The 27,851-nt window shown below is 42.8% G+C and overlaps 1 protein-coding gene and 1 pseudogene across 6 annotated transcripts in view; both read right to left on the bottom strand.

Moving 5' to 3' along the window:
* The window catches only part of PCYT1B (phosphate cytidylyltransferase 1, choline, beta), a 78,763-nt gene that overhangs the window by 46,222 nt on the left and 4,690 nt on the right, over positions 1-27,851 (bottom strand). For 4 of the 6 annotated variants that reach the window (XM_005861765.2, XM_005861764.2, XM_005861763.2 and 1 more), the window contains one exon: positions 8,852-8,951. The exons of 1 other annotated variant lie outside the window; for it this stretch is intronic. In XM_005861765.2, coding sequence (XP_005861827.1) covers positions 8,852-8,951 — 100 coding nt within the window. Of the gene's footprint in view, positions 1-8,851; positions 8,952-9,431; positions 9,651-27,851 lie in introns of those variants that run through there. One more of the 6 variants, XM_005861767.2, reaches the window with a different exon arrangement.
* On the bottom strand, positions 502-2,250 carry LOC102257674 (annotated as a pseudogene).

The raw sequence follows: 27,851 nt of genomic DNA on the forward strand, positions 1-27,851 counted from the left end.
ACGCAGATGATAATGCTGTAAGGCCTGGGGCGGGGCAGGAAGCAGTGAAGGAGGGTAAGGGGAGGTGGGGGACTTCTGTAATACTCTCAACAATAAAGATCATTTTTTTAAAAAAAGCAAGCTGCCATGTGAAAGGGCCTGTAGAGAGGGCCACATGGCAAGGAACTGCAGGTGACCTCTAGGAGCTTAGGGTGACCTCTGCCTGACAACCAGCAAGAAGCTAAATCCTTGGTCTCACAGTTGCAAGGAAATAAAATCTTCCAACAACCTGAGTGAGCTCAAAAGTAGACCTATGATCAGTTAAGCCTCCAGATACGAAATGAGCCCTGGGTGACACCTTGAATGCAGCCTTGTGAGACCCTGGGCAGAGGGCCTCAGCTTAGCCAGGCTCGGACTTCTGAACCATGGAAATCATGACCTAGCAAATATGTATTGTTTTATTTTTTATTTTTTAACCAAGAAAAAAATTTTAACAAGAATTAAGACTGGAGTGGAGGCGGGGGGCTTAGCAAACATAGGCCCAGTACACGGTAGACATGTCTTTGTCAGACTAGTCCAGTGCCTTGGCCCTTTTGTACACCTCATTGGCTGCAGCTGCCATCGGAGTTGGATGATTGACACCACTGCCCAGTGCGATGGCTAAGCGAAGATCCTTCTGAATGTATTTCAGGTAGAAATCGGGCTCCACGTTTCCTTGTAGAATATTTTGGTACTTCTGATTCAGGTAGATGCTGGCCAGTGGTCCTTGATTGAGGATGTCCAAGAATGTCTGCTGAGACTGGCCTGTCTCTTGGGCCAGGGTCAGCCCCTCAGCGATGGTGGCCATGAAGCTCCCCTGGACCATGTTCACAATCAGCATCATTTTGGCTGCATTGCCAACCTCACCGAGAAAGAAGGAGGTTTTCCCTATGGCCTGGAAGCAGCTGCTACAGTCCTCATATAAGTCTCTGTCTCCGGCTGCTAAGATCACCAACATCCCATCATTAGCCTGCTGCTGGTTCCCTGAGACGGGGGCTTCCAGAAAGCGGCCCCCCCTGGACACAATCAGCTGTGCCAGCTCCGTGACTGTGTCAGCATCCGTTGTTGACAAGTCCACATAGCATTTCCCAGAGCGGATCCCTTGCAGCACACCACGGGGGCCCAGCACCACATCCTGGGCTGTCTTTGGATCTGGCACACAGGCAAAGGTGATGTCACAAGTCGAAACAACTTCAGCAGGAGTTCTTCCCAGGCGGGCCCCCTCTGTCACTGCAGTCCCGTTCCAGACAGTCACCACGTGACCCGTTTTTAGCAAGTTGGAGATGATGCCACTTCCCATGAGGCCGAGGCCCAAAAATCCTATCTTTTTGTGTGTGGGTGCGATGCTGCCATTCGTGGCCGTGCTGTCTGCTGCCTGGATGGAGGTGGACCCAGTATCCTCTCCACATATTTTCAACTTCTTTGTAATTGTCTGGGGAGAGATAGCTGACTTTCCGGTTTGGCTGAGCAGGAAGTGGTGGAAATGAGAGTCTATGTCTTTAAGAGGCCCGCTCGCAGTCGGCTGCCACTCAAATGCCGCCACGGGTCCGGGTCCGGGTCCGGGTCCGGGTCCGGGTCCGGCCGTCATCCCATTCATAGTAGCAGACTCGGGATCCTTCTCGTCCTGTGGGGGCGGACCCCGCTTCTGGGGACTCTGCTCTTGGGTTCTTTTCAGAAGGGACTTGGAGCCTCTCTCTGAAGAGCCTGAAGACACCCTCTTCTTTCTTTCTCTCAGTTTTTTCCTCAGCTTCCCTTTAGATAAGCGATGCTTACGCTTCTCGTCACTCGAGTTTGGCCTACGTTTCTCCTCACAGGAATCGTGCCGCTTCTCGTCATCGGCAGAACTGTGGCATAATGTCTGGTCTTTCTTTTTGTCAGTCCCGAGGAATTCTTCCACAGCCTCCACAGCTTGCTGGAATCGTTTTCCCTTGGTCTTCTTTATCATTTCTTCCTTATACGCCTGATACGGCTTCAACTGTCCCGATTCGATCCAGGCATGATCCTCCATCCCAAAAAACTTCACAAAGTACCATTTCTTTCCACGAGGTTTCTCCAGCTCCTCGGGTGGAGGAATAATCTTCCCCGGCCAAGGAGGATACGGGCCGAGTCGCCCCCACACCAAATCGCCCAGCTGCAGACTGACAGGCGCCATCTCACCGATCCAGATGCACTGGCTGCGGCGGCAGGGAACCTTACGTCCGCGTGGTGGCGCTCCACGCTGGAGTGCACGGATCCAGATGAACTGGCCGCGGTGGCAGGGAACCTTATGTCAGCAGTCAGTGTGGTGGCCCTCCACGCTGGAGTGTGTGGATCCAGATGCACTGGCCATGGCGGCAGGGAACGTTAGGTCCGTGTGGTGGCGCTCCACGCTGGAGTGCGCCCGATCACGGGACCGGCCTGGCTCAACCTTAGCTCGCCCTGGCACTGCTGAGTGGAATCCACCTGACCACATAAGGGGGAGGCTCAAATGTGCATTGTTTTAAGCCGCCAGATCTGTGGCAATATGTTATGGGGCAATAGAAAGTGAATACAATGGCATTATACACTCTCTGCCCACCCACAGACTAGAAAATTTCTAAAACATTTCAAGTAAATTCCTGTTTATCCTGAATGGTTAGAATAAGCATCCTATGTACTAAAAGGCTAATATGCAAATTGTCCCCTCCATGGGGAGTTCAACCAGGAGTTTGACCAGGGGGCAGGGCGCCGGCCAAAAAAAAAAGATCAGCCCCAATCAGGGTGGGCCACTGGACCCCACCCATGTACGAATTCCTGCACCAGGCCTCTAGTATTATATAAATGTGATGTTCAGGTAAAATGAAAGTCTGTATACCACACACTGATAAGCATGTTTAAAATAAACATAACAAACTACACATAACACCAAAATGATACTAAATATCTGCTTGAGGATCGTGGATACAAATACTAGATAATGAATATGGTACAGTATTGTGAGGAAAATGTGACTGTCTCAACTTTCTGGGATCTTACATTCCAAATTTTTATAAGTTATTCAGCACTTTGAAGTAAATGAAATGATGAAGGGGGTTATACTTACCTCACATATCATACCATATATAAAAATTAACTCAAAATGGATCATAGACCTAAATATAAGAGCTATAACTAAAAACTTCTTTTTAAAAAGGTGGAAATCTCAGTGAATTTGGCAAAAATTTCTTAAATAGGACCCCAAACATATACACTATAAAGCCCAAATAAATAAATAAATAAATTGGACATTGTTTAAAACTTATGCTCTTTAAACAATATTTTTACAAAAATGAAAAGGCAAGTCATAGACAGGGAGAAAATATTTGCAAAACAAAATTATATATATATCAGATATAGGACTTTTATCTAGAATATATAAAGAACTTCCAAAACTCAATAATAAGACAAATAACTCATTTTAAAAGGGCAAAAAATGAATAGACATTTCATCAAAGAAAATAAATATATGGATAGCAAATAAGCTCATGAAACAATGCTCAATATCATTTTTTTAAAAAATTGACCATACCTACCAAGTATTAGTGAGGATATAGAGCAACTGGAACTCTTACACATTGCTGGTGGAAATGTAAAATGGTACAATTGTTTTTGGAAAGCAGTTTGACAATTGGTTAAAAAATTAAGCATATACCTACCATATGGCCACATAGAAGGCAATCACCAACTGCATTATATCTAAACTCACCATTTTGTGGGGTGTGTTATGATGTTTGTTTGTTTTTTTAAAAATATATTTTATTGATTTTTTACCGAGAGGAAGAGAGAGATAGAAACACCGATCAGCTGCTTCCTGCACACCTCCTACTGGGGATGTGCCCCCAACCAAGGTACATGCTCTTGACCGGAATCAAACCTGGGACCTTTCAGTCCGCAGGCCTACACTCTATCCACTGAGCCAAACAGGTTAGGGCGTTATGATGTTCTTTGATATTACTTCAGATTCAGGCAACAACAAAAGTGTGATCCTTCATTTTTTATAATGACTATTAGCACCCTACATTTAAATAATGTGTTAAAAGTGCGTATGATTTGCAAAGCCCATATACTAGTATTTCGCTTGATCTTCGCATCAACTCTGCGAGGGAGGTAGGGGAGAGAGGACTTACTATCCTCATTTCATAGAGGGGCAAATGGCAGCTGAGCAAAGTTAAGCAGCTTACCCAATGTCACAGAACCAAACTATGACTAAACACCAGTAATTATGGTAACTAGTACTATTTTTGTGTGCAATTGATGTGCAAAATAGGTGGCACAAAAATTAACCTTTTAAAATCTAATATTTACATCTTGTAAAGTTTACATAGTTTTATATAAACTTTATAATTTCCCTCTACTTTTGCCAGCAATATTATTTTCAATAAATGATAATGATGGATGTTCGCCTTTAAAATACATTAAAGTTTTAAAAAGAGTACATTAATGAAAAGTTAAGTAAATTATAATGCAAGGGGCACAAAAATGAAGCAAAATTCATTAAGGTAGATTTTGAGGAAAGAATTTGGAAACTCTACACACTGTGGAAACAGAATAATATAAATCCCATTTCTGAGAAGGAAAATAGGAAATCAGAACTGAGTTTCCCTTTGAGAAAAATGTCAGCTTTAATGAAAAGGAACCTAGGAAACAATCATTTGGACTTTTCCTTTACTGCAAGACAGGGGAGTGATTCTCTCTGCCTCAGGACACATACTAAACCCTCTATGTTAACAGTGCCACAAGTGGACTAGTTGAGCTAAGGTCTAAGGTGCTGATTCCACCCAGCGGCATAGCTCAGTGATTGAGCATCAACCTGTGAACCAGGAGGTCATCGTTTGATTCCCAGAGCACATGCCTGGGTTGCGGACTCGATACTCAGTGTAGAGTGTGCAGGAGGCAGCTGATCAATGATTCTCTCTTATCATTGATGTTTCTCTCTCTCTCTCTCTCTCTCTCTCTCTCTCTCCTGCTCCCTTTCTCTCTTAAATCAAGAAAAAAAATTTTTTTTTAAAAAGGTGCTGATTCCAACTGCCCTACTGTTTTTCTTGATGTTTCATTATCCTTGTAACTTCACTGACAAGGCCCAGGAGCTCAGAGCTATGAGCAGAGTTTGTCATTGCCTCTTTTAGAATTTCTATGCTAGCCCCTGTTTGGGTAGAACTAAGATTGCAAAACATATTGTAGGCAATTATATTAAGTCATAAAATAGGGCTAGTGAAGGAGCTAGTGAAGGATTTCAGTTATAACAATAATCTTGAAACACATTATGAACCCCAAGCGGGGGTCTCTTTTGTCTTTTTGATGAAATGCTCAAGAAAGTGCCACAAAAGGTCATTGCTTACGAAACAAGTAGTCCAACAGCAAGATTTAAAAAAATGCTCTGAGCTTCTGTAGTGACAGCACAATGCTGCAACAAATATTTAGGATGATCTCCCTGGCACTCCCTCCAGCCACTATCAACAGTCACTCTAAAGCAGAGGTTCTTGCCATGTGGTCCCAGGACAGGCAGCAGCAGCAGCATCAGTTGGGAACTTGTTAGGAATGCAAATTCTTGCTCCTCACCCCAGACCTACCTCATCATAAGCTCTGAGGGTGGAGCCCAGCAGACTTTTAACAAGCTTTTCAGGGGATTGGGTGTGTTGAAATTTGAGGATCTCTGCTCTAATAAAGTGAGGTCTAAGACTAACATGTGCATTGGAGAAGTAACTTTTCAGTTCTCCAAGTCTCATTTGCCTCATCTGCAGAAAGGATACAGTAATATGCAACCTGCACAGTTTTTGCAAAGACTAAATGAGACAGGAAAGAGCAGCTGGCAGATTTAGAGTAAGTTGAACTTCCCTTTCCTTTCTCTAGAAAAGCAGGGTCCTTTTCTGCTTGGGCCTTTAACATTAGGTCACGTCTGTTCTCTTCATCACTACCTGCACTTCCAGTGCACCTTATGGATTTACCTGGGCTGTTCATTCAAAATACAGATGCTGGGGCCTCAGCCCAGATTTAGGGGTGGAGAGAGAGAGCAGGAAATCCACTTCTTTAACAAAATTACCAGGTGATTCCTTGCACACTGAAGACTGGGAACAACTGGTTTAGCTGCTCTGAACTACTGCCCCAAGCCACTTCTTGCCTTTCTCAAAAGCAGTAACCAAAAAAAGCGTACTAATTTGGCCCACTCTCCTCCTCCCTTCACTCTCTCCAAGCTACAGTAAGTCCTCACTTATATCAATAGGTACTGCGACTTTAAGTGAAACGATGTACAATGAAACCGATTTTATCATAGGCTAATAGATATAAACAAGAGTTAGGTTCCTGTGGTACCTCATCAATGTTATAACAAAACAACATGGAGCAAAACAACGTTATCCGAGAACCTGCTGTACTCTTAAAGAAGAGGCAGACTGTCATGGTTGAGAGATCAAGCTTGAACACAAAAAGGTTTGAGATCAAACCCCCACTTCACTATTTACCAAAGTGTGGTCCCTCAGCATCAGCATCACCTGGGAACTTGTTAGCCAGCCAAGTTCTTAGGCCACACCCCAGTTGGACTGAATCAGAAACGCTGGGGGTAAAGCCCAGACATCTGTGTTTTAACAAACCCTCCAGGTGATGCTGATGCAAACTCAAGTGTGAGAAGCACTGCCACTTGACTCCCTGAATAACCCTGTGCAGATTCACAGCTTTCTAAAACCATCATTTCCTCATCTGTGAAATACTAAAAGTACTAACCACATAAAGTGTGACAATGATATGACACAATACAGATAAAGAATTTAATAGTAAACAATAAATATCTATTGTTATTATTATGAAGAAAACTGTCCTTTATCCCAGGGATTCTATTCAACTTGGGATGTTTGTTTCTGAGCCATCGTACATGGCTCAAAGCTTAACTGCTAACTAGCCTGATTTCCGCTCCATCCCAACCAAATGGAATGCTATTCATTTATTGCTACACGGCTCTCTACCTCCATGTTTTCACTATTCCTGTTCCACTTGCCTAGAATGCCCTTCCATTCTCTGCCCACATTGTCCAAATCTTACTTCTCCCATCAAGTTCAGCTGAGGTGGGCTCCCAGGTCTTGCCTGACTGCTCCAGGCCAAATAAATCTGCCTTTCTTTTTTATGTATATTTTTATTGATTTCAGAGAGGAAGGGAGAGGGAGATAGAAATATCAATGAGAGAGAATCATTGTTGGGCTGCCTCATGCATGCCCCCTGCTGGGGATTGAGCTCAAAACCCGGGAATCAACCATGACCTCCTGGTTCATAGATTGACACCCAACCACTGAGCAACACTAGCCGGGCTAATCTGCCTTTCTTAACACTGTCCATTTTCATCTGTGTTGCAGGATTTAACCCCTAAGCAATCAGTTTTCAATCTTTTTCATCTCATGGCACACATAAACTAATTACTATAATTCTGCTGCACACCAAAAAATATATTGTTTGCTAATCTGACAAAAAAAATGGGTATAATTTTGATTCATTCATACTAGTTATTGTTGTGTTGCTTGTTGTCATTTTTTAATTTGACAATCTAAGGGAAAAGAGGTCAGTGCCCCTGTCTCAATAGTCAAGTACTACACGTTTTAAAAGTTCTTGTGGCACACCAGTGTGCCACGACATGCTGGTTGAAAATTCCTGCCCTAAACACATGCATGCATGCTACTGGTGGGTTTTATTTCTGGTTGTCTTGTCCCTTTATAATGAAGCTCTTAGGTGCTAGCCAATTTGGCTCAGTGGATAGAGTGTTGGCCTGCAGACTGAAGGGTCCTGGGTTCGATTCTGGTCAAGGGAACATACCTTGGTTGCAGACTCCTCCCTGGCCAGGGCCTTGGTTGGGGCTTGTAAGGAAGGCAACCAATCAGTGTGTTTCTCTCACATAGATGTTTCTCTCTCTTTCCCCTCTCTTCCAATCTCCCCCCTAAAAAAATCAATGGAAAAATATCCTTGGGTGAGGATTAACACAAATATCTATATATATAAAGCCTAAGTGACAGTTACAACCGGTTGACTGAACAACTGGTCACTATGATGTGCACTGATCACCAGGGGGCAGACACTCAATGCAGAAGCTGCCCCCTGGTGGTCAGTGTGCCCCATAGCCAACTTCCCACAGCCGGCCAACCTCCCACGGTCCCTCCCCGCCGGCTGGGCAGCCTTGATTGGGACTGGGCAAAATGACCCCGATCAGCTCCAATCACCAGCCAGGCCGAGGGACCCCCCCAACACACACACACGTGCACAAATTCGTGCACCAGGCCTCCAGTATATAATGAAGTTCTTAGGAACTAGAGACAGTACCTTATAGTTCTTTTTCAATCTCTTCCTTATCCAGCTCTGGTATATACTAAAGGAGTGAACAAAGTCCTAGAGCAGTTTAAGGCACAGGCTCTTTCATTTAAGGCACACTTGGAGAAACTTTTTTAAAACACGGACTTTAAAGAATGGTAATAATTACAGTAGCTTAGGTTTGTTTAAACTTCACAATTTAAAAAATGCTTTGGTATTTTTAACCGAAACTAGTTGTCACAAAAACCTTGGGAAGTGGGGATCATTGTCCCTGTTTACACATGAGGAAACCATTCAGATCATTCTTGTGACTAGCCCAAGGCTGTAGGACTAGTAAATGGTAGAGCTGAGGCTCACACCACATCTCACTGTATTTTTTCCCTTGGCTACTTTGGTTTTCCGAGTTTGTTACTGGTGCTGTTATCCCTGTGCTGTGCCACAACCTCTAAATTCAACTCTCTGAAAGCGAGTGCTGCTCAAATAATGACGGGCCTTTCTGCTCCTTTGGACGTCAAGACAGGGCCCTTTGGGAGAAGAAGAAGTACAGCCTCACCTGGTGTTCCTAGGCGGGCCTGAGCAATGGTCAGTTTTTCATGGGGCGCTTGGCACTGGCAGCTGACTTCATCTGCAAATGGGGCAGGAGCAGTCAGAGTCTAGAAGGGAAAAAGAGAAAGGGAATAGAGTCTAATAAACTTTCCTTGGGCACTAACTTCCTCTGAAGTTTTATTTATGTTGGCTTCACAGGTATGATCAAGAAGTAGAATATATCAGTGGAGTCTTTCAGAGAAATATGGTACTATTAGAAATAAAAACGGGGACATTGTCACTGAAACATTATTTTTTTTTTGACTGCCTCAGAAATAATAACTCTTCAGTCTCTGCCATATGCCAGGTACCAGATGAGGTACTCTGCATATGCTAATTCCTCCAGGCCTCACAACAAACAGCCTGTGATGGCTAGATCCCTTCTATCCTTCTACAGCAAAGGAAAACACCACCTCCAGTTCACAGAAAAGGAAACTGAGGCTCAGAGGCATTAAGAAATATGCTAAGTCATGCCCTTGGAAAGTCACAGTGTTCAGCTTTGAACATTTCACAACCAGCAAGGGCAGGCTTCAAGCATTAAGACTTACCCACACCCTGGGGTACTCAGCTGGAAGGAATGCCATACTCAGCAGTGTGGCAGACATCTGTATTTCACACACACCAGCCTGGCCAATCACGAACTCTGACGTCTCCTCAGTGCAAAAGCCAAAGACGTTATCTGTTCCCTGGGAGGGCCTGAAAGCACAGCATTTCTGGCGGGCTGCAGATAAATTGCTCCTGTGGTAGCTCCAACGGCCACCAACGGCTGGAGGCCCCGCCCCAGGCAGCTGGGGCTAAGGCTCTGGGGAGAGCTGTGAGAGAGATGTAGTCACTTGGATGCCTGCCCAGGAAGTGGCTCTGCATTTTTTAGTCAGCCTCTTAAAATGAAAACCTCACTCTCTCCAGACAGGGGAAGACAAAGCCAGGGGGTGTTTTTGTAAACAGGGCAAATGCAATCCAGAGTCGTCCATTTGCAGTCTCTGAGCCATGTCCTTATCATGGTCATCACTACACCTGCTTTGCTATTTTTAAAGCTGAAGTCACTGTAAATATTATTCGTGTTGTTGCAGAGATTGTTTCTTAGAGCTAGACACAGGTGTTCCTCCACCTCATAAGACTCAACTGAATAATGATCCATACATTTGAAGAGGGACTGTGACCCACTTTTGCCATACATTTATTTATTCACTCGTTCATTCATTTATTCACATGCTCATTCAAATATATGTCAAGCACTATCTTAGAACTGGGGATACAAATAGGGATGAGACCGGTCTCCGTCCTGGGGGAGTCCCGCTTCTCTGTACTGCCAAGAACCCATCCTGCCCCGTTCCCACCCTTCCTCCCCATTGTAGCACCTTCCGCCCTGGAAACTGGAGTCCTGCCCCAGAGTTGCTTGGAGACCTCCCAATTGCCTGAGACACTTAACCCCCACCATCCCGTCCAGGGCTCTGAAAGCAGACCAAGACTTGGGACATGGACTCAGGAAACTTTAGTTCGTTACTAGTTCTTTTTCAGAAACATTAAGGTGACCACGTGGGCCGCGGTGGGCCAGGGCAGCATTTGTAATATGCCAAAGGGGTACAGTGACCAGAGCAGAGGCTCCATAGCCACAAATCTGAGGTTGGAATCCCCTTTCCAGCACTTACAGGCTGTGCATTCTCATTTGGCTCGCCTGGTTGAAAGAAACCGACACCCACTAAAGTTAGCTCAAGAGATGAGGGATTCTTTGAGGGCTACCCTGGCATGGAAACGGTGCGGGGAGGATAGGGGCAGCACCTGGTCCCAGAGAGCTAGCTGTGCACCAACCTGGCATGTGATCCTTTCTGTCCCACACCCATTCACCCTACATCCTTCCATGATGTTAAAGTCTCTGCTTGCCTTTGACTCCCCGATAAACTTTGATTTGAATGGGGCCCATCATGGCCTCCTCAACCTCCCTTCCCAACACTCATTCAGCAGCTTCTGATTGAGCCTTTCAGCCCCAGTTCCTGCTCCTACCAACTTACTGTTTCTTTCCATGTTTCCCAATTCACATTCCTAAGGGAGAATCAGACTGGCCAAGTTCATGAATTCAAACCAGGCTACAACCAGAATTAGCCTGCATTGAATCAGGTGCCCACCATCTGTGGCTGGTGAGGGGAGGAGGAGGGTGAGGGGGGTCATGGGTTGCCTGCCATTGCCCCTTTAGCAGGCGTTGCTGTTGGGGCCAGAAATGTATTTGACCTTGTGTGCTCTTAAAAGGAAGTTCGTTTACTTGGTTGAATCTCAGTTTCACCTATAAAATGGACACCAATCTTGCAGGTTGATGCAGAAAACAGAGATAAATTATGTCAAGTACCTGGTACTCAATAAATTGTGGCAATTATTATTACTGCTATTAGTATTCATTCTTATACATAATAATTTATAATACTTTATATTAAGACATAATAATAGATAATGTAGTTCCCTATAAAAACAAGCAAATTGACTATGAACTTCTAGGACACAGCCCAAATAGGTAAATGGGTTAGCAAGTGGGGTTCTTACATTAATGATTCATTAGCGTTTAATATATGTGGACAGTGAACTGTTTTCACATGAACTAAAATAAATGATTATTTTGGGATATTTTATGTGCTAATCTCAAAGCCTATTAAAGAGATAAGGTGTTGTCATTTTCCAAGAAAGGTGTACTCCAGAGGGTGTGAAATGTGGTAATTAAAGCAGAGCTAAAGAAAGTTGTAAAGCCACAATAGTACTCAAAGATGAAGAAGAGGTTTATATGCACTGTGCATTCTGTTCTTAATTATTGTGGCCTCGAAGTAGGAAAAAGGGGAGAGAGTTCATACTTGTGCTTGTATGTGAATGTGTATACATGTACATGTGTTTATTATGAGCACCTGAGCATCTTTAACAGCAGTTCACATGAAGAAGGTGTGTTTCCTGTTATGTTCAAGGCACTGTACTTGGAATGGGGAGAATACAAACATAAATGAGCCACAGTCTTGTTCTCCATAACACCACCTTCCTGGGTTGAAAGTCAAGGTCTGCATTCACAAAGACCTTGGTTAAGGCCCAGCTACCATCAACCAGCCCTGTGAGCTGATGCAGTAATTTTTTAGTCTGACCACCCTAGAACTATTACTTCTCTGAGCCAGAACAAATCGCTTACAAGGAATTCTATACGGCTCAGGTCTGTCTCCTCCTACAAGGGGCAGACCAACCTCAGGACAACGGGATTAGGCTAGCCAGAGGCTTCAGAGAGGGGCAGAGACTGGTCCATCCTGGCCTCCAGGCTCTACACCAGCCTGCAGGGGACCCAGGCCCCCATCTATTCCTCACCGTTTGCCAGAGCTGGGATGGTTCCAGAGATCCTCTGGGGTAGGCATAAAACTGAGGCCCAGTAACATAACAGCTAAACCTTTGAGTGCCTACTTAGTGTCATGCGTATCCATTTATATGCTAAGCACTTTAACTATAATAGCTAATTTCATTTGTACCACAACTGGGTGAGGCAGGTTCTATCTCCATGGAACTGTCCAGGACCTGTCTTCAAAAGTGACACCAGTGGCAGCAAGAAGCAACAGCAGTGGTAGATGCCTCAGACTCAGTTATCTTTTTGGCTCCCTTTGAACTGAGGACACTTTCAGGATTCTTAGACAATTAGGATGGAGGGGCCTCGAAAAGGAGATACCAGATTTCTTGATAATTAGAGAAGAGGGGGCAAAAATTAATTGAAAAAAGAAAAGCATGTGACCATATTTTGACCCAGACTTAGTGAAGTAAGTTAGATGACGTACATATAGTTACTGGCAAGCATCAGCTCAGAGTTCGAGTCACCAGATCACATTGTCAAGTGTTTACTAGCACATTCTCTGTGTTTCATATGATCTAGGTTGTTTGGAGGGTGAATAAACAGAGGAGATAAGTCAGAAAGGAAGGAATGGAATTGGCTTTGGGGCAGCAGCCTCAAAGGTGAAGGGTGGCCATTTTAGAATGGGAGACGGTATTAGTTTGAAAAGGCACATTTAATTTAATTAATATAAAATTATTATTTGAGAAAGAAACCCTACCCTATTTAACATATAAGTCAAAGAAATTAAGACTCTGGGCAGGTAGAGATCATCATAGAATAAACTATGGGCCACTAGGAAGCCATATTCCAAATTCAGGGTTGGGGAGGCACGTAACATTTTTATGTTTGGCAGAAGAGAGTGAGGATTTTAAAGGGTTAAGAAGCCCTGGCCCAGCGCCCTGGACCCCACATGTGCAGGGGCCTTGCCAGACCACAGACTTGGAGCTAGACTGTAATATAACTGCTCTCTACCTAATTTAAGATACCCAGTCATTGCATGTGAATATGTTACCTATTTGTCCTGCAAGGTTTAATTATGTAAACGGCACCATAGTAACATATTCCCATCAAGTTTTTTAAAGGGGAAGACATTAGATATTTGGCATTTCATTGGCAGAGTGTGTTTAACGGGACGTTGTCAAATATTAAAACAAAAGCTTTAGGCACTGTATAAAATGTACAATGCAAACATTACCGGAGTACAAAAAATGGTCAGTAGAACCTGTACTTATGCAATGTGCATCACTGACTGACAACTGGACCAATCAGACAGCAGGCTAATCATCCAATCAGAACTTAGCATTGTCCCGCTGATGGTGATGGCCAACCACAGAATTGCTTGTTTAAGCTAAGCTATTCTTAACTATAGTAAGCCAATCCAGTCAGATAGTCCTGAGTTCAAATCCTAGCTTTGTTATTTAATATCCATTTGATTTTTTTAAATTGGATTTTTAAGAAAATTGTTGGTTCTTAACCCCTGTAATCTGTAATCTCCAGTATCCTCATCTATAAAAAGGGGAATAATAAAATGATCTACCTCATAAAGCTGTTGTGAGGAGTAAATAAAATGATGTCTGTGTGATTAAAATCTTCCTTTTGCCTCTCTAGCATCCATTTTCTTTCTACCCTTCTCTACTCTTCTCTGTATGGCTTCCTGTGTGGCCTGCACCAATGGAATCTGTTGCCTTTCTACTTCCAGTTGGGTCAGGTCCATGGAAAGCACGCAAAATGCTGGAGGGCAGGACAAAAGTGAGCTCAGGGTATTTGTCTCCCTGGCTTTCTACCTGCTAGGAGGCTGTATATTGGTTCTGTTCTTTTACTGAAATTCACAGCTTTAGTGAGGGGGCCCTCTTTCTAGAGCACTCTACAAAGTTCTGGTAATCAAAATCTCCCCTTGCCCCTTCATATCCTCTGAGGTTTCCTTAAACCCTGCCCATGCCTTTTAAATAGTCCCTTTATTAGACTTCCTTCAAATTTCCTCTTTAGAGTGAGCCCTCTGTGTCTTGACAGGGCCTTGACCGATACACTGTATGTAACAGTATGATGCCAAGCTCAATAAATGTTAACCAGCAAATGTTGAAAAGATGTGTTCAAAGTGCAAAGATCAAGTGAATTACCCATAGTTAATAATCATAACTATATCAATAATGCCTTCCAGTAGGACAGACATTTATGACAACAGAACATTTAATCGAGGGATGCATAAGAGACACAAGCAGGACCTCAGAAAGACTCACCTCCGCAGGTAGGCCTTTTGCCTTAGGACTCACCAGAAATTACAAAAAGACATTACAAAATCTAATCCTCAGTCTCATGCTGTTAGGATTGCATTTACCCATCTCTGAACATCGTTTTTAAAGCCCAATTTTATTTGGGATCAGAATATTTTAGTCTTTTGAAGAGAGATGGGGAAAAAGCAGATTTTATAGTTGACCATAGGCTAACAATGAACCACTGGGTTCTTAGATATTGTAATATTTATAGCCAGTCTCCTCCAATGACTATAGAAGCACCAAGAAAACAAGGACTTGGTCTGTCCTATTCATTGCTATAGCCATACTTCCTAGGGCAGTACCTGGCATATAGAAGGTCCTCAATAAACATTTGTTCAATGGGGGGAATTTAAAGTCACTGGAGAGAGAATTATTATTGACAAAGAAAGGAACTGGAGAGAGAATGATTATTGATAAAGATTACTCAAATAAATACACTTACCAATTTTTCTTATCATCATCATAATATCTATATATATAAAACCCTAATATGCCAATAGACCGAATGGCAGAACAACGGAACAACTGAACAACCAGTCGCTATGACGTGTGCTGACCACCAGGGGAGGCACACAAAACATGGCGGGTGTCGGCAACAGGTGGCAGAGCACAGAACATGGCAGGCATCGGCCATGGAAGGATGGTGGAGGAGGTGAGTGGGGGCACCAGACCAAGGTGGGGCACCGGTTGCTGTCATTGGGATGAGCCTCTGGTGGTTACTGAAAATTCCTTTGCTTCCTGCGCCACAGTCCTGCCCGGTGCTCGCACCTGCTGCCGGCGCTGGCCCCACTTGCACCCGCTGCCAGTGCCAGAGCTGCCGCTTGCACCTGCTGCCAGTGCCCAGCTCTAGCCCCGATTGCTCAGCACTGTCAGCAGGTGCAAGAGGTGGCTGCTGGCCCCAATCAACCCTCAGGGCTTCTCCACCTCCCCCAGCTCCTGAGGGGTGATCAGGGATGGCAGCCACCTCTCACACCCGCTGCCAGCAACGGCCCCGCTCGCACCCACTGCCGGCGCCCAGTGCTGATCCCGATCGCTCAGTGCCATCAGCAGGTGTGAGCAGCAGCTGCCGGCCCTGATTGCCCCTGAGGGCTTCTCCACCTCCCCCTGCTCCTGAGGGGCGATCCAGGCAGCAGCCACCACTCGCATCCATTGACGCTCACACCCACTGACAGTGCTGGACCCACTTGCACCCACTGCTGGAACCAACCCCAGTCACTCCATGCTGTCAACGGGTATGAGCGGGGATGGTGCCATCAGCGCATGGGAGCGGCAGTGGCGGGAGTGGTCACGGCCCACAGTTCCTTTCAAGGTGCACAAATTCGTGCACTGGGCCCCTAGTATATTATAAAAACTAGGGAAAATAAAGAGAAGATAGCAAAATTCAACAAGAATGCCACTTCCTAAATACAGCCATTGTTAATACTTTGTCTATTTCTTTTCAGGCTTTCTGATATGTCATATATACATATTCACAGCTTTGGAATCGTACTACTGCATAGACAGTTGTTTTCACTCAATATATCATGATTACTTTATCATGTCATTTAAATATTCTTCAGCCTTACCACTTTTTCTACTGAACAAACTATTTTTTTTGGAGCAGATTCAGGTTCACAGCAAAATGAGAAGAAGGTACAGATATTTCTATATAACTCTCACTAATTTTGATAGCTGTAAAAACAGTCCACTGAAAAGAAAAGCCATAATTTATTTAAATATTTATTTGTTGTTTGATATTAAGTTGTTTATGTTTTACTAATATAAATAACATTCTAAACATAATGCTAAACCTCTGACTACTTCCTTAGTATAGATGTCTAAGAGCTGAATTACTTAGATCAGGGGTGTGAACATTTTAAAGATAAATATTTGAAGAACATTTTAACATATATTGGCAAATTACCTTCTACAAAAGCTGCATCATTTATAGTCACATTACAATGTATAAAAGCACCTTTCTTGCTGCCATCTCAGTGGCTTTGAGTATTGTTGTTGTCAATTTTATAGACCAAAAAATGGTATCACGCTGTTTCAATATGCATTATTTTGATTACCAGAAAGATTGAACATTTTCCCAATGTTTATGAGTCATTTGTGTTTTCTTCTGAGACTAAGCTGTCCTTTGCTCATTTTTCTATTGTTGAGAATAAGTGTTTTGAAGATTGTTAAAAGCAAAACAATAGCACAGTTAAAAAATTATCTTAAATAGCTTTTTTAAAGTGCATTTTTCAACTTTACCTAGAGTCCCTTCATAAGAAATTCATTTTTTAAACCAATGTGTGAACACCTGCATCTATGTCAGGTGAGCAGTTACTGCCCTCCAGGGATCAGAATTTTTATTAGGTCCTAGGGATACAGGCCTTCTTAAAACACTGACCACCCATAAGCCATAACCCCCTCCTCCCAATGTGGCCACCTTCCAAAGGATTTCAAGTAGCTGGAAGAGTTTCAGTACTATAAATAACACCACAGTTCATTGATTCTAAAAGCTCCATTTTCCCCCACACTAACATCTCTGAGACCTGGGGGAGGGGGGAGCCTTACAAGCAATGCTGTCTTAAAATCAGTGCTGGCAATTTTCTGACATTTAACACCTCTAAAATGGAAGTTCATCTTATAACTAATGGCATCTTAGATTCATGAAATGCATACATGCTATTAACAATAGAAAAGAATCATCCTTACCTAGAAATAAAAAGTTCCAGACCCTAAATCAAGTTTTTCTTCAGCAAAAGGAGTTTGTTTTATAATCAACATCAGTAACAACCTTATATCTTATTCATATCCCATCTCCTTCCCCAAAGGACTTGTGATGACTTAAAAAAAAAAAAAATTGGAAAACTTAAAATAATAGTTGCAAGATATGGGGGTCAGGGGTGAAATGAGCACACAGAAAGGCTTCTCCCGGTCCTCTACATTTTGGAAAGGTTGGCTGTAGGCTCCCAGCAGTCAAAGCAAAGAGGAAGACAAAGTTAATATTGTCCTTAAGCAAAAAACAAAGCAGCTATTAAGGAGAAGCACAGAATCTCCTGAGGCGAATTTTATAGAAATTCCTCCCATGGTGCCTCCATCAGGGGCAGGCGGGGTGATGTGTAGTGATGTGCAGTGATACTCAACAACAAATCAAACAACATACTCAACAACAGCCCTGGATAAAGACAATCCCGTTTGTCATGTTTATCTCGGTAGTGCCCTCCACACAAGGCTGAGCCCCAGAACCAAAAAGCAGTTCAGTAAAGCATTTCCACAAGGAGCCAAATATGCAGCTTGAAAATGCAGTTCTCTCCCTCACAGCTAGATCCAAGGGCAAGATTTAGAATACCGAGACCAGGGTTTTCTAAGGTGGGATAGGCAGATAATCCATTAGAGAGCAACACTTAGATTTCTTTTTCATGTTAAAAGAACAAGAAAGGAAGCATTACTACCACCTAATCCTAACATACAGATTCACACTAGTGCCCCATCTCTGTCCACATGAAGTCTATGAGGTGTCCTCAAGGAAGAAGGCAAGATGTAAGATGGAGAAGGAGGGCCTGGGTCCCCTGACATTTTCATTTAGTTTCATTCAGCTTATTGCAATATAATGCAGCTCATCTGGACCTTAATAACTACATTTGTAGATGTCTATCTACTTGTATTATCTACCAAACCAGTACTCACAAGATCAGCGGGCAGCTTAAAACAGTTCCTGCAATGAAATAGGAAAGCAAAGATAACACAAGAACAGGCAAACACCAGGAATGTGACAGAGGTGACCCTTCTTCAACATCATGTATGAGTTGCGTCTGTCACAGTACCAGGCGTGAAAAAAATGACAACCTAATCAGAGCTAACAAGAAACCCTGGCTGGGTAGCTCAATTGGTTAGAATGTTGTTCCGATATGCCAAGGTGCGGGTTCGATCCCCATATAAGAATCAACCCACGAATGCAGACGTAAGTGGAACAACAAATCAATGTGTGTTTTCTCTCTGTGTGTGTCCCTCTGTGTCTCTCTCTCAAATCAATAAATTAACAAATAAAAAAAGACAACTGAATTGAAAATTACTACAAAGAAGACTATATTTGAAATGTCTGCTACCATTAGCATTACACCTCACCTAGAGCATACATTGGACCTTGAGATGTTAGCTAATCATGGCATGAGACTATTATAATTACCATGATATTTAAAAAGAAAGCACACCAAACATGAAGACAAGCCTCTATGGTTTTTTCAGCAAGGTTTCAAGACATGTGGTACTCAATCCCATAGTTCACAAACATGTAATAATAAATGTGTAGAAGCCTTTTTCGAGTCACGCCACAGTAAAACTGGCTGCTCTAATGTGTAGAAAATTTGATGTCAAGCTAAAATGCATTCCTTTGTCAGCAAATATATTTAGAAGACATATAGAAAACATTGCTGAAGATGGGAAGAAACAAGCATTAGGATAAATTATGCAGTGTGGGAGGCTTGCTACACAGTTGGATGGAAGCACAGATATTTCTAACATGTCTCAGCTTGAGGTAGTTGCTAGATGCTATTTCAATAATAAAACCTTCTTTTCTGAGCCACCAAAGAAAAGATATTCCAAAGAAGAAAGATTTTCCAAAGAAAGATGGTCCAAAGAAGACTGACTCTGCAAAATAGTTTCTTTAATAAAAACTACTTTACAGAAACACTGTACGTCTAACTACCAGTAAGGTGATTGCTTTGCTCTTGGACCTGGATCCCCCACCTACTTGAGAAATACCTGTCTTCATGACCCTTCTGCTATTGGCTTTCTAAGTGTCACTCCTAGGAGTTCCATCCTGGAAGATTGTAGATTAATTTAACCAGATCTCATCAAGAGATGGGCAAGTGTAGGGAAGGTATATCTATCTATCTATCTATCTATCTATCTATCTATCTATCTATCTATCTGGATATAAATATAATTGATTTCAGAGAGGAAGGGAGAGGGAGAGAGAGACAGAAACATCAATATGAGAATCACCCACCGGCTGCCTCCTGCACGCCCCCTATTGAGGACCGAGCCCACAACTGGGGCACGTGCCCTTGACCAGAATCGAACCTGGGACCCTTCAGTTTGCAGTCCAACGCTCTATCCACTGAGCCAAACCAGCCAGGGCGGGAAGGTTCTAATAAATAGCTTTAATTACAGCTCTTCTATGTTTCTTCCCTTTACAAACCAGATAGGATGTCTTGAGACCAGCTATTTCCTAGAATTTTCCCTGCAGCAGGAGTATCCTGATCCACTCTTGCTAGCTAACCAATTCCATTCACTTCCTTCTGAGTCTAGAGCAGTGCTTCCCAACCTTTTTTTGGCCACACCCCACCTATGCATTTCTAAAATCCTGATGCCCCTCCTGTGACATACAATTCTTATTATTTAAAAAATGAACTCTCTATTCACATGGAGGAAGCCTAAAAGACCATTAACGGGCTTCCAAAGAACATGGCATCCATGAAAGAGAAAAATACAAGAACGAAAGGACAGCTGAAGTACTGAGGAAGAAATCACTAAGGAATTGTTAAAATAATAATATGAAGTGATATGAAAAAATAGCAAATAAAGTTTCAAAGCATATAATAGAGAACTGAAATACACAAATATGTCACAATATATATTTATATACTGTATATGAAGCCCCTAGAACCATAAGATGCAAAAAAATTCACTATTAATAACTCATTCTCAAATTGCTCCCCTTAAAAATCAAATTGCCCCCCTGTGGGGCATGTGCCCCATTTGGGAACCACTGGTCTAGACACTGACTTCCAGGCCAGGCCATTGTTAGAAAAAACCTATAGTCTGGGCACCATGAATTTTAATTCACAGATTACCTGATTATGGTTTGACTGGTCCTAGAAATAAGGCAAGTTTAGTTCAGGGGCTCACATAAGCTCTCTCTGGGGCTGGATATATTGACCCTTGGAAGGCCTGAGCACATTAAAGCTCTGTTAGTGGCCAAGAGCTTTAATTTTAGGTAGGATCTGACACCATTCCTTAGTGTTCCCTATCAGCTCACTAGAATTGTTTTGAAATGGGAAATCTGTTGTAGAGTGTGCTCTCTCTCAGTTATTGTGGTCAGAAAGTTTGTACTAGAGTGTAACATACATACAGAAACGTGCACATATCCTAAGTATGTGGCTCAATGAACTTTCACAGGCTAAACACATACAGCAGCCAGATCAAGTAACCAACCACTGCCAGCCTCCATCATGTGCTCCTTCCCCTACCCTGACTCCTAACATCATAGATTAGCTTTGCCTACTTTAAAATATCGTATAGAAATGGAACCATGTAGTGTTTATTCTTTTGTATCTGGCTTACTTCATTCAATATTATGGCTGTGAGAGTCATCCATACTTATTGCACGTGAGTGTACATTCTTCATTCTCATTGCTGTGTAGCATTACATTGGGTGAATACACCACAATTTATCCATTCTACTTCGGCTAGGCATTTGGATAGCTTCCAGTTTGGGGTTATGAATAATGTTGCTAAAAACATCCTAATATTGATTTCTGTTGGCCATATGTACAAATTTCCTAGGAGTAGAAGCGCTAGGTCAAAAATATTTACTTTGAATTTCTAAATTCACTACAAAGAGCCTGGACATCTGACTTGTTTATACTCCTGGTCCTGAAAGCAGAGAATGTGACATGGGAGAGCTGAATACAATGTTTCTCCAAGTGCATCCAAGCACGTCTGGCTCCTGAGCCACCTGGGAGCTTGAGCAGGTGACTCTTTGCTCACTGATGTCGGAGGACTATGTGTAGTGGAAGCAGGGGGCTGTAGAAGTCAGACAAACCTAATTTTAAATCCCAGCTTTATCAGATTGTATTCAATCTTTGTGGAATTACTGAATTCTTGGCTTCCTCACTTATAACATGAGGAATAGTAATTCCTATTTCACAGGTCTGCAGGCTACTTTAATGAAATAACACACATCAGGTTTTCAGCACAGTCCCCAACACAGTTTGCACTATAAATAATTGTTCCAGCCCGGCTGGCGTGGCTCAGTGGTTGAGCATCAACCTATGAACCAGGAGGTCATGGTTTGATTCCCAGTCAGGGCACATGCCTGGGTTGTGGGCTCAATCCCCAGTGGGGGGTGTGCAGGAGGCAGTTGATCAATGATTCTCTCTCATCACTGATGTTTCTATCTCTCCCTCTCCCTTCCTCTCTGAAATCAATAATAAAAATCTCTTTAAAAAATAAATAGTTGTTCCATTCCTCCATTTGCCCACAGGAAAAAAAAGTGAAACCTCTAGCCTTGAACCCAGTATAGAACAATTAACCTTATAACTAAACAATATGGACATAAAATAGATTTTAGTGTTATATGACTGTGCCTCCAGTCAATATCAGGCATACTAGAAATGAAGCACAGAAGCCTTTGTGTACCAGGAACAGGCTTCCAACATCATTTGGTTGGCAGTAGGCTGTACACATCGTTCATGATGCTTCTATTAACCTATTATTATTGTTGTTGTTGTTACTTTTCTTAAATGCCAGTTTACATAACCCTCAGCATTCTTTTACATTGATGTCAGGTTCAATTGGCACAGATTACTGAGTGGAAAACAAAAACGCCAAGTCAAAGACTTTGGCGGGAGGGAGGAGGTTGTATGAAAATGTACCCTGCTCCATGGGCTGGCCCCGTGTGGCCCTGCACATTATTACACAGGCTCTCGCTACCAGGGCTTGCTGCTTTATTTTCTAATCACTGTGTTTTCAAGTGTGCCTTCAAGATTGTTGAGAGCTAAACTGTCTCTTTATCCCCAAGCAGGGTCAGCTTCCCCAGCCTCCCATACAACCTGGTTCATGCTGGGATAAAGAGGAAGGTAGGAATGTTAAAACAATAATGCTATGGTCTGAGGCCAGCAACGGGTAATCAGATCCTAGCAAGGTAGAGGCTGTTACCTGGGAGATTATTGGAAGAAAATAGGCCTAGCTTGCAAGGACTTAGTTTGTTCCTACCTTCCTTGCTTGCTCCTTTTCATCCTGCCCCTGGTGATCAGACAAAATAAATCTTTTTTCTGTATTTATTTCACTAAGAGGCATCGAGAAGCTTTGTGTGAGCACCAGTGAAATATGCCAGTTTCAGGACTATGGCCTGACTCGCTGCTGGACTTTAACCCCAAGCTTAGACGGATAGCATCAGTTAGAGAAGGCCCCTGTAGTTCAATGCCATACTGCCATGCCTCAAAGAAAACCCAATACAGACATACCTCACTTTATTGCGCTTTACTTTATTGCGTTCCACAGATGTTGGTTTTTTGTTTGTTTGTTTGTTTGTTTGTTTTGTTTTGTTACAAATTGAAGGCAAGACCCTCCACCAGCCAAAAGATTATAATTCACTTTATTGTGATACTTGCTTTATTGCAGTGGTCTAGAACCAAACCTGCCATATCTCCAAGGTATTTTGAACTTCAGTATTATGAAATAGATAGATTCGGAGGCTAATGCTCATATTAAAAAGAGATTCTACCTAGGTTTCTATGGATAGTAACTAAAGCATTCAACATCTGATTCAGCATACACTCAACCTTTCTGAAGAAGCATCTGAAGAATAAAGCAGAAGACACCAGAGCTGATTTATACAACAGTGTTGTAAAGTTCCAAAGTATTTTATGATAATTTGTTATTCACATCTAGCCAATGTGTCTTACCGTAAGATCATTCAACCTGTTTTTACCCCAAATGGATAAAGGCAACAGGAGGTAAGGAGTGGGGTAGCTCTGTGTTTTGATAGTAGCATCAGGTGAAACAGAATACACTATGGTAGACAATGTTCTATGGCTATGGAAGCTACATTCACAGCCATGGAACTGGAAAAGAACATCTATTCAACCCATTGTGGGTGATAGACTTGAGGCTCAGAGAGAAGTGATTTGCTTAAGCCCACACGATAATTCAATGGCAACACTGAGGTTGAAATGAGACTGCAAGCTCCAGCAAGCAGAGTCCAAGCTGAAGCATAGTTGTCTTGCCAGGCCCCAACCCTTTTGCTGTGGGCCAGTCCAGTTCTCCCTGGACCTCCAGATCTGAATTTGCCTTGACCTTGGGGGTTGGTGTGGAGTCCCAGACGCCATAAAGGAACAGATCCATTTCATCTGAATACTACCGTGTCTCATCAGAAACCACTCAGTCTTTCCACCTTTCCCTACCTCCCCCTAGCCCAGAGGCCTCTAGAGAGGAAATACCCTGGGACTGGACCCAGCTCCCCACCCAGGCTATCCCATAATTATACTTCTGCACCTGCCAAAAGCAAACCACCGTGACTTTCCCTCCACCTTCACAGAGAAAACAGATACTATCAGATAAGAGAGGCTTTCAACTTTCAGTAGCCTTCTATTTATAAATTATTTCTTACCCAAAACATCCTTGCCAGCTTCCTCATCACACAGTGGGAGAGCTGTCTCTTTTCCTGCCTGACTCCAATTCTTCCCCTTGTGCAGTGGAGCCCAACCTCTCCAGCTCTTAGGGGTTATTCCCTTCAACAAACTTCCCCCTCACTTTCACCCTCGCCCACTGGCCCATTCCCACTTATACTTACATGCAAGTTGCTACCATCTTATAAGAACGAGCCACCAAAAGTTTTGGTATATTGAATGAATGGAAGGAAAGAAGGATGGAACAAAAAAAGTTAGAAAGGAGAAAAGCTAGCCTCTCTCAACCCTAAGCCCTGATTTAGCCACCTTGGGGGTCCTATACATTCTATATGTTTCCCCCCTCAGTCGACTTCTACTTCCCTGCCTCCTAAAGGCTCCTCAACCTATTGCCATCTGGCTTCTGCTCCCACAACTTCACTGAATATACCTTTATATTAAATAATAAACATTCATCCTTTTATATTGATGACACTATTGACTTCTTTCTAAATCCAAGGGAGACTTTTTCTTATTATTTCATTTGCTCTGTCTGCTGCATTTGGTTCTTTAATTTTTATTGAATTTATTAAGGAGACATTGATTAATAGAATTATACAGTTTCAAGTGTACAATTCTATAATACATCATCTGTATATTGTATTGTGTGTTTACCACCGCAAGTCAAGTCTCCTTCTGTCACTATTTATCCCCCTTTTCCCCTCTTCTACCGCCCTCACCCCCTCGTTCCCTCTGGTAATCACTATACTGTTGTCTGTGTCTATGAGTTTTTCTTTGCTTAATCTCTTCACCTTTTTTACCCAGCCTCCCAACACCCCTCCACTCTGACAGCTATCAGTCTGTTCTTTGAGTCTTTTCTATTTTGTTTGTTACTTTACTTTATTCATTAGATACGATTGGACATTCCTCATGAAACTTACCCTGCCCTTCCCCACCGCCGCGATCTCTCAAATATTTGAGAAATACCTCTCTGTCTTCTTTTCACAATCCTTTCTCTATTGACCCTTTAAATGGTGTTCTCAGGGTTCCATCCTGGAAAGATTCTGGGATAAAGTAGATTAATTTAACCAGATATCATGTAGAGATAGGCAGATATAAGGAGCCTTCTAATAGCTTTAATTACAGCTCTTCTCTGTTCCCCCTGATAGGATGGCTCAGGGTCAGTTATTTTCCAGAATTACCCTGTAGTAGGATTATCCCGAGGCGCTCTTGCTAACCATTTCTATTCAGTTCCTCTAAGTCCAGAAACTGTCTTGACTCAATTTTGCTCCCATCAATTGCACTACCTCAATTTTCCTTCCCTTCCCTTTCCTCTCCTCCATACCAATGCCTCCCAGGTCTACATCTCCAGCTCAGAACTCTCTCTTGAGTTCCAAAGACAAACATTTACTAGACACCGCCAAAGGGAAGTCCCCACGGTATCTCTAACAGAACTCTCACAAACTGCTGTCACCTGATGCTCCCATTCCAGTGATGGCACCCACTCACTGGATCCAGAAAATCGAGTCTTCCTTGATACTGTCCCACCCTCAGACAGCTATCAAATCCTGGGGCTTTTGCCTCCTAATGTCTCTCATATCCATCCAGTTCTCTCCTTCTCTACTGCCACATCCATAACTTCAAACATTCTCATTTAGATTCCTGCAACAGCCTCCCAACTAAAACAGAATACAATAGCATTGAAAATATGAGTGTGCCTAGCTGGTGTGGTTCAGTGGTTGAGCATCAACCTACGAACCAGGAGGTCATGGGTTCGATTCCTGGTCAGGGAATAAACCTGGGTTGCAGGCTCACTCCCAGTAGGGGGCATGCAGGAGGCAGCCCATCAATGATTCTCTCTCATCATTGTCGTTTCTATCACTCCCTCCCTTTCCCTTCCTGTCTGAAATCAATAAAAATGTTTAAAAAAGAAAATATGAGTACAAGATATAAAGTAAAGGAAAGTGTTTTTTTTTTAAGTTATGAGTAAATATATGTGTGTACTGTGCAACATACATATATCATTGTGGCTTCTCAGAGCTCATCCTCCACAGGCCTGGGCAGGTGTCTGAGGTCCCTCTAAGGCGGCGGTTCTCAACCTGTGGGTCGAGACCCCTTTGGCGGTCGAATGACCCTTTCACAGGGGTCACCTAAGACCATCCTGCATATCAGATATTTACATTACGATTCATAACAGTAGCAACATTACAGTTATGAAGTAGCAACGAAAATAATTTTATGGTTGGGTCACAACATGAGGAACTGTATTTAAAGGGCCAGAAGGTTGAGAACCACTGCTCTAAGGCCACGTGTGGCTGCTGCACACTTGAAATTGGCTAGCCTAAATTGAGAGGTCTTGCAAGTATAATGTACACCGGATTTCAGATTTAATATGAAGAAAAGAATATAAAATACCTTTATATTAAATAATAAACGTTAATCCTTTTATATTGATGACATGTTGAAATACTAATACTTTGGATACATCAGGTTAAAGAAGTCAAACTTACAAAAAAAGCTCTCAAGGGATTTCAGCATCCTGGCACGCTTCCACATCCCGAACTACTGCCTTCTGTTCAATGGAAATGATCTTCAAGGTCAGGGGCTGTGGATTACTTCTTTCGTTTCTCTCCATAGCACCTGGCACATTGCTGTACATGGAAGCCGATAACCAACTGGCTAACTGGGGGTCCTGTTGGTGGGGGACTGAGTTTTCTCTCAGTTATCATCCAAAGCTCTGCATCACTAAATACTTTAATTCCCCACCCCCTGCCTGAATGAGGACACACGCACCCTGTTCATTTCCATATGCTCAGACACCAAAATAAAACAAAGAACCTACCTATCTTCTTACATTTGATTTTGATTCATTTGTTCCATAAGGAGTTCAGTATTCAGCAAATGGTGGGTTGGAGGGGTAGTGAAAGAACACATTTAAAATGGAAGAAACGAATTCATTGATTCCATGCTCAGTATGCCTGACTATGATCAACCTGCAAGAAATGAATGTTGCATTTGAACTGAGAGCAGCAGGAAAATGTCTAATAATAACCTTGGGCAGAATTCCAGTAGACCACAGTAAATGCCCAAGGAAGCCCATGTTTGTTTACTTTCACTAAGACAGCACATTAAGTGCCCGCTTTTAAAATGCATGCTGCTCTAAGTGCCTACATAGATGGTGATACCTAGTAAAGGAAGCCACTGATGTCTCTGGAAATCCAGCATCTTTTGGTGCACCAGCCGATGAGCATCCTATCTCTCAGCTGACATAATGCACCTTCTGCAAGACAGCAGTCTTTTGGCCCTGCTCCCCTTTGAAGTAAAGCCTGAAATGAACTCCTGCTAAAGTGGCATATTGAACCAGCCCAATTTTATTTCCCAGGCCTTCTCAGTTGATTCCGTGGCACATCCATCTTCATGGAAGTGACTACTGCAGGCTAGAATTACAACTTCCTTCTGATAGCAGAATGTACTCCTACAAGAACTTGAGCAAGGTTGTTAACCAAATCCTTCAGCAGACAGCTTTCAGGGTGGCTGGGCCTTGTTAGAAAGGGTTAGTGGAACACCTGCTGGGCCCACAGGATTTGTCTAGGCAAAATCTGAAGGTTGAGGACATAAGAGGACACAGTCCTTGCCCACAGGGAGTCCTCATCCCTCAGGAGTTGGGTCTACAAGGAGGGCTGTTACATCATATCGCCTGAGGCTACTCAGTGTCTCTTCTTGACAGTCAAAGTTTTGAGTCACCTTGCATCATGTGCAAGCAAGAAAATAACAAATAACAGAAATCGAATCAAAGATCAAGAATAAACACTGTAGTAATGGAAAGAAGAAACATCTCAAACCCATGCAGCATAGTAAAGTAGCCAGTGCAATAAGATTACATTCCTAAAATATAAGCTCTATCTTAAAACCTAGGTCATGTTCTGTTCTTTCTTAATTTCTTGTTAATATTTTTTAAACATTATTATTTTTTCTTTATTCTTATTGTTGACA

The sequence above is a fragment of the Myotis brandtii genome, unplaced genomic scaffold (assembly GCF_000412655.1).
Source record: "Myotis brandtii unplaced genomic scaffold, ASM41265v1 scaffold156, whole genome shotgun sequence".
Lineage (NCBI taxonomy): Eukaryota > Metazoa > Chordata > Mammalia > Chiroptera > Vespertilionidae > Myotis > Myotis brandtii.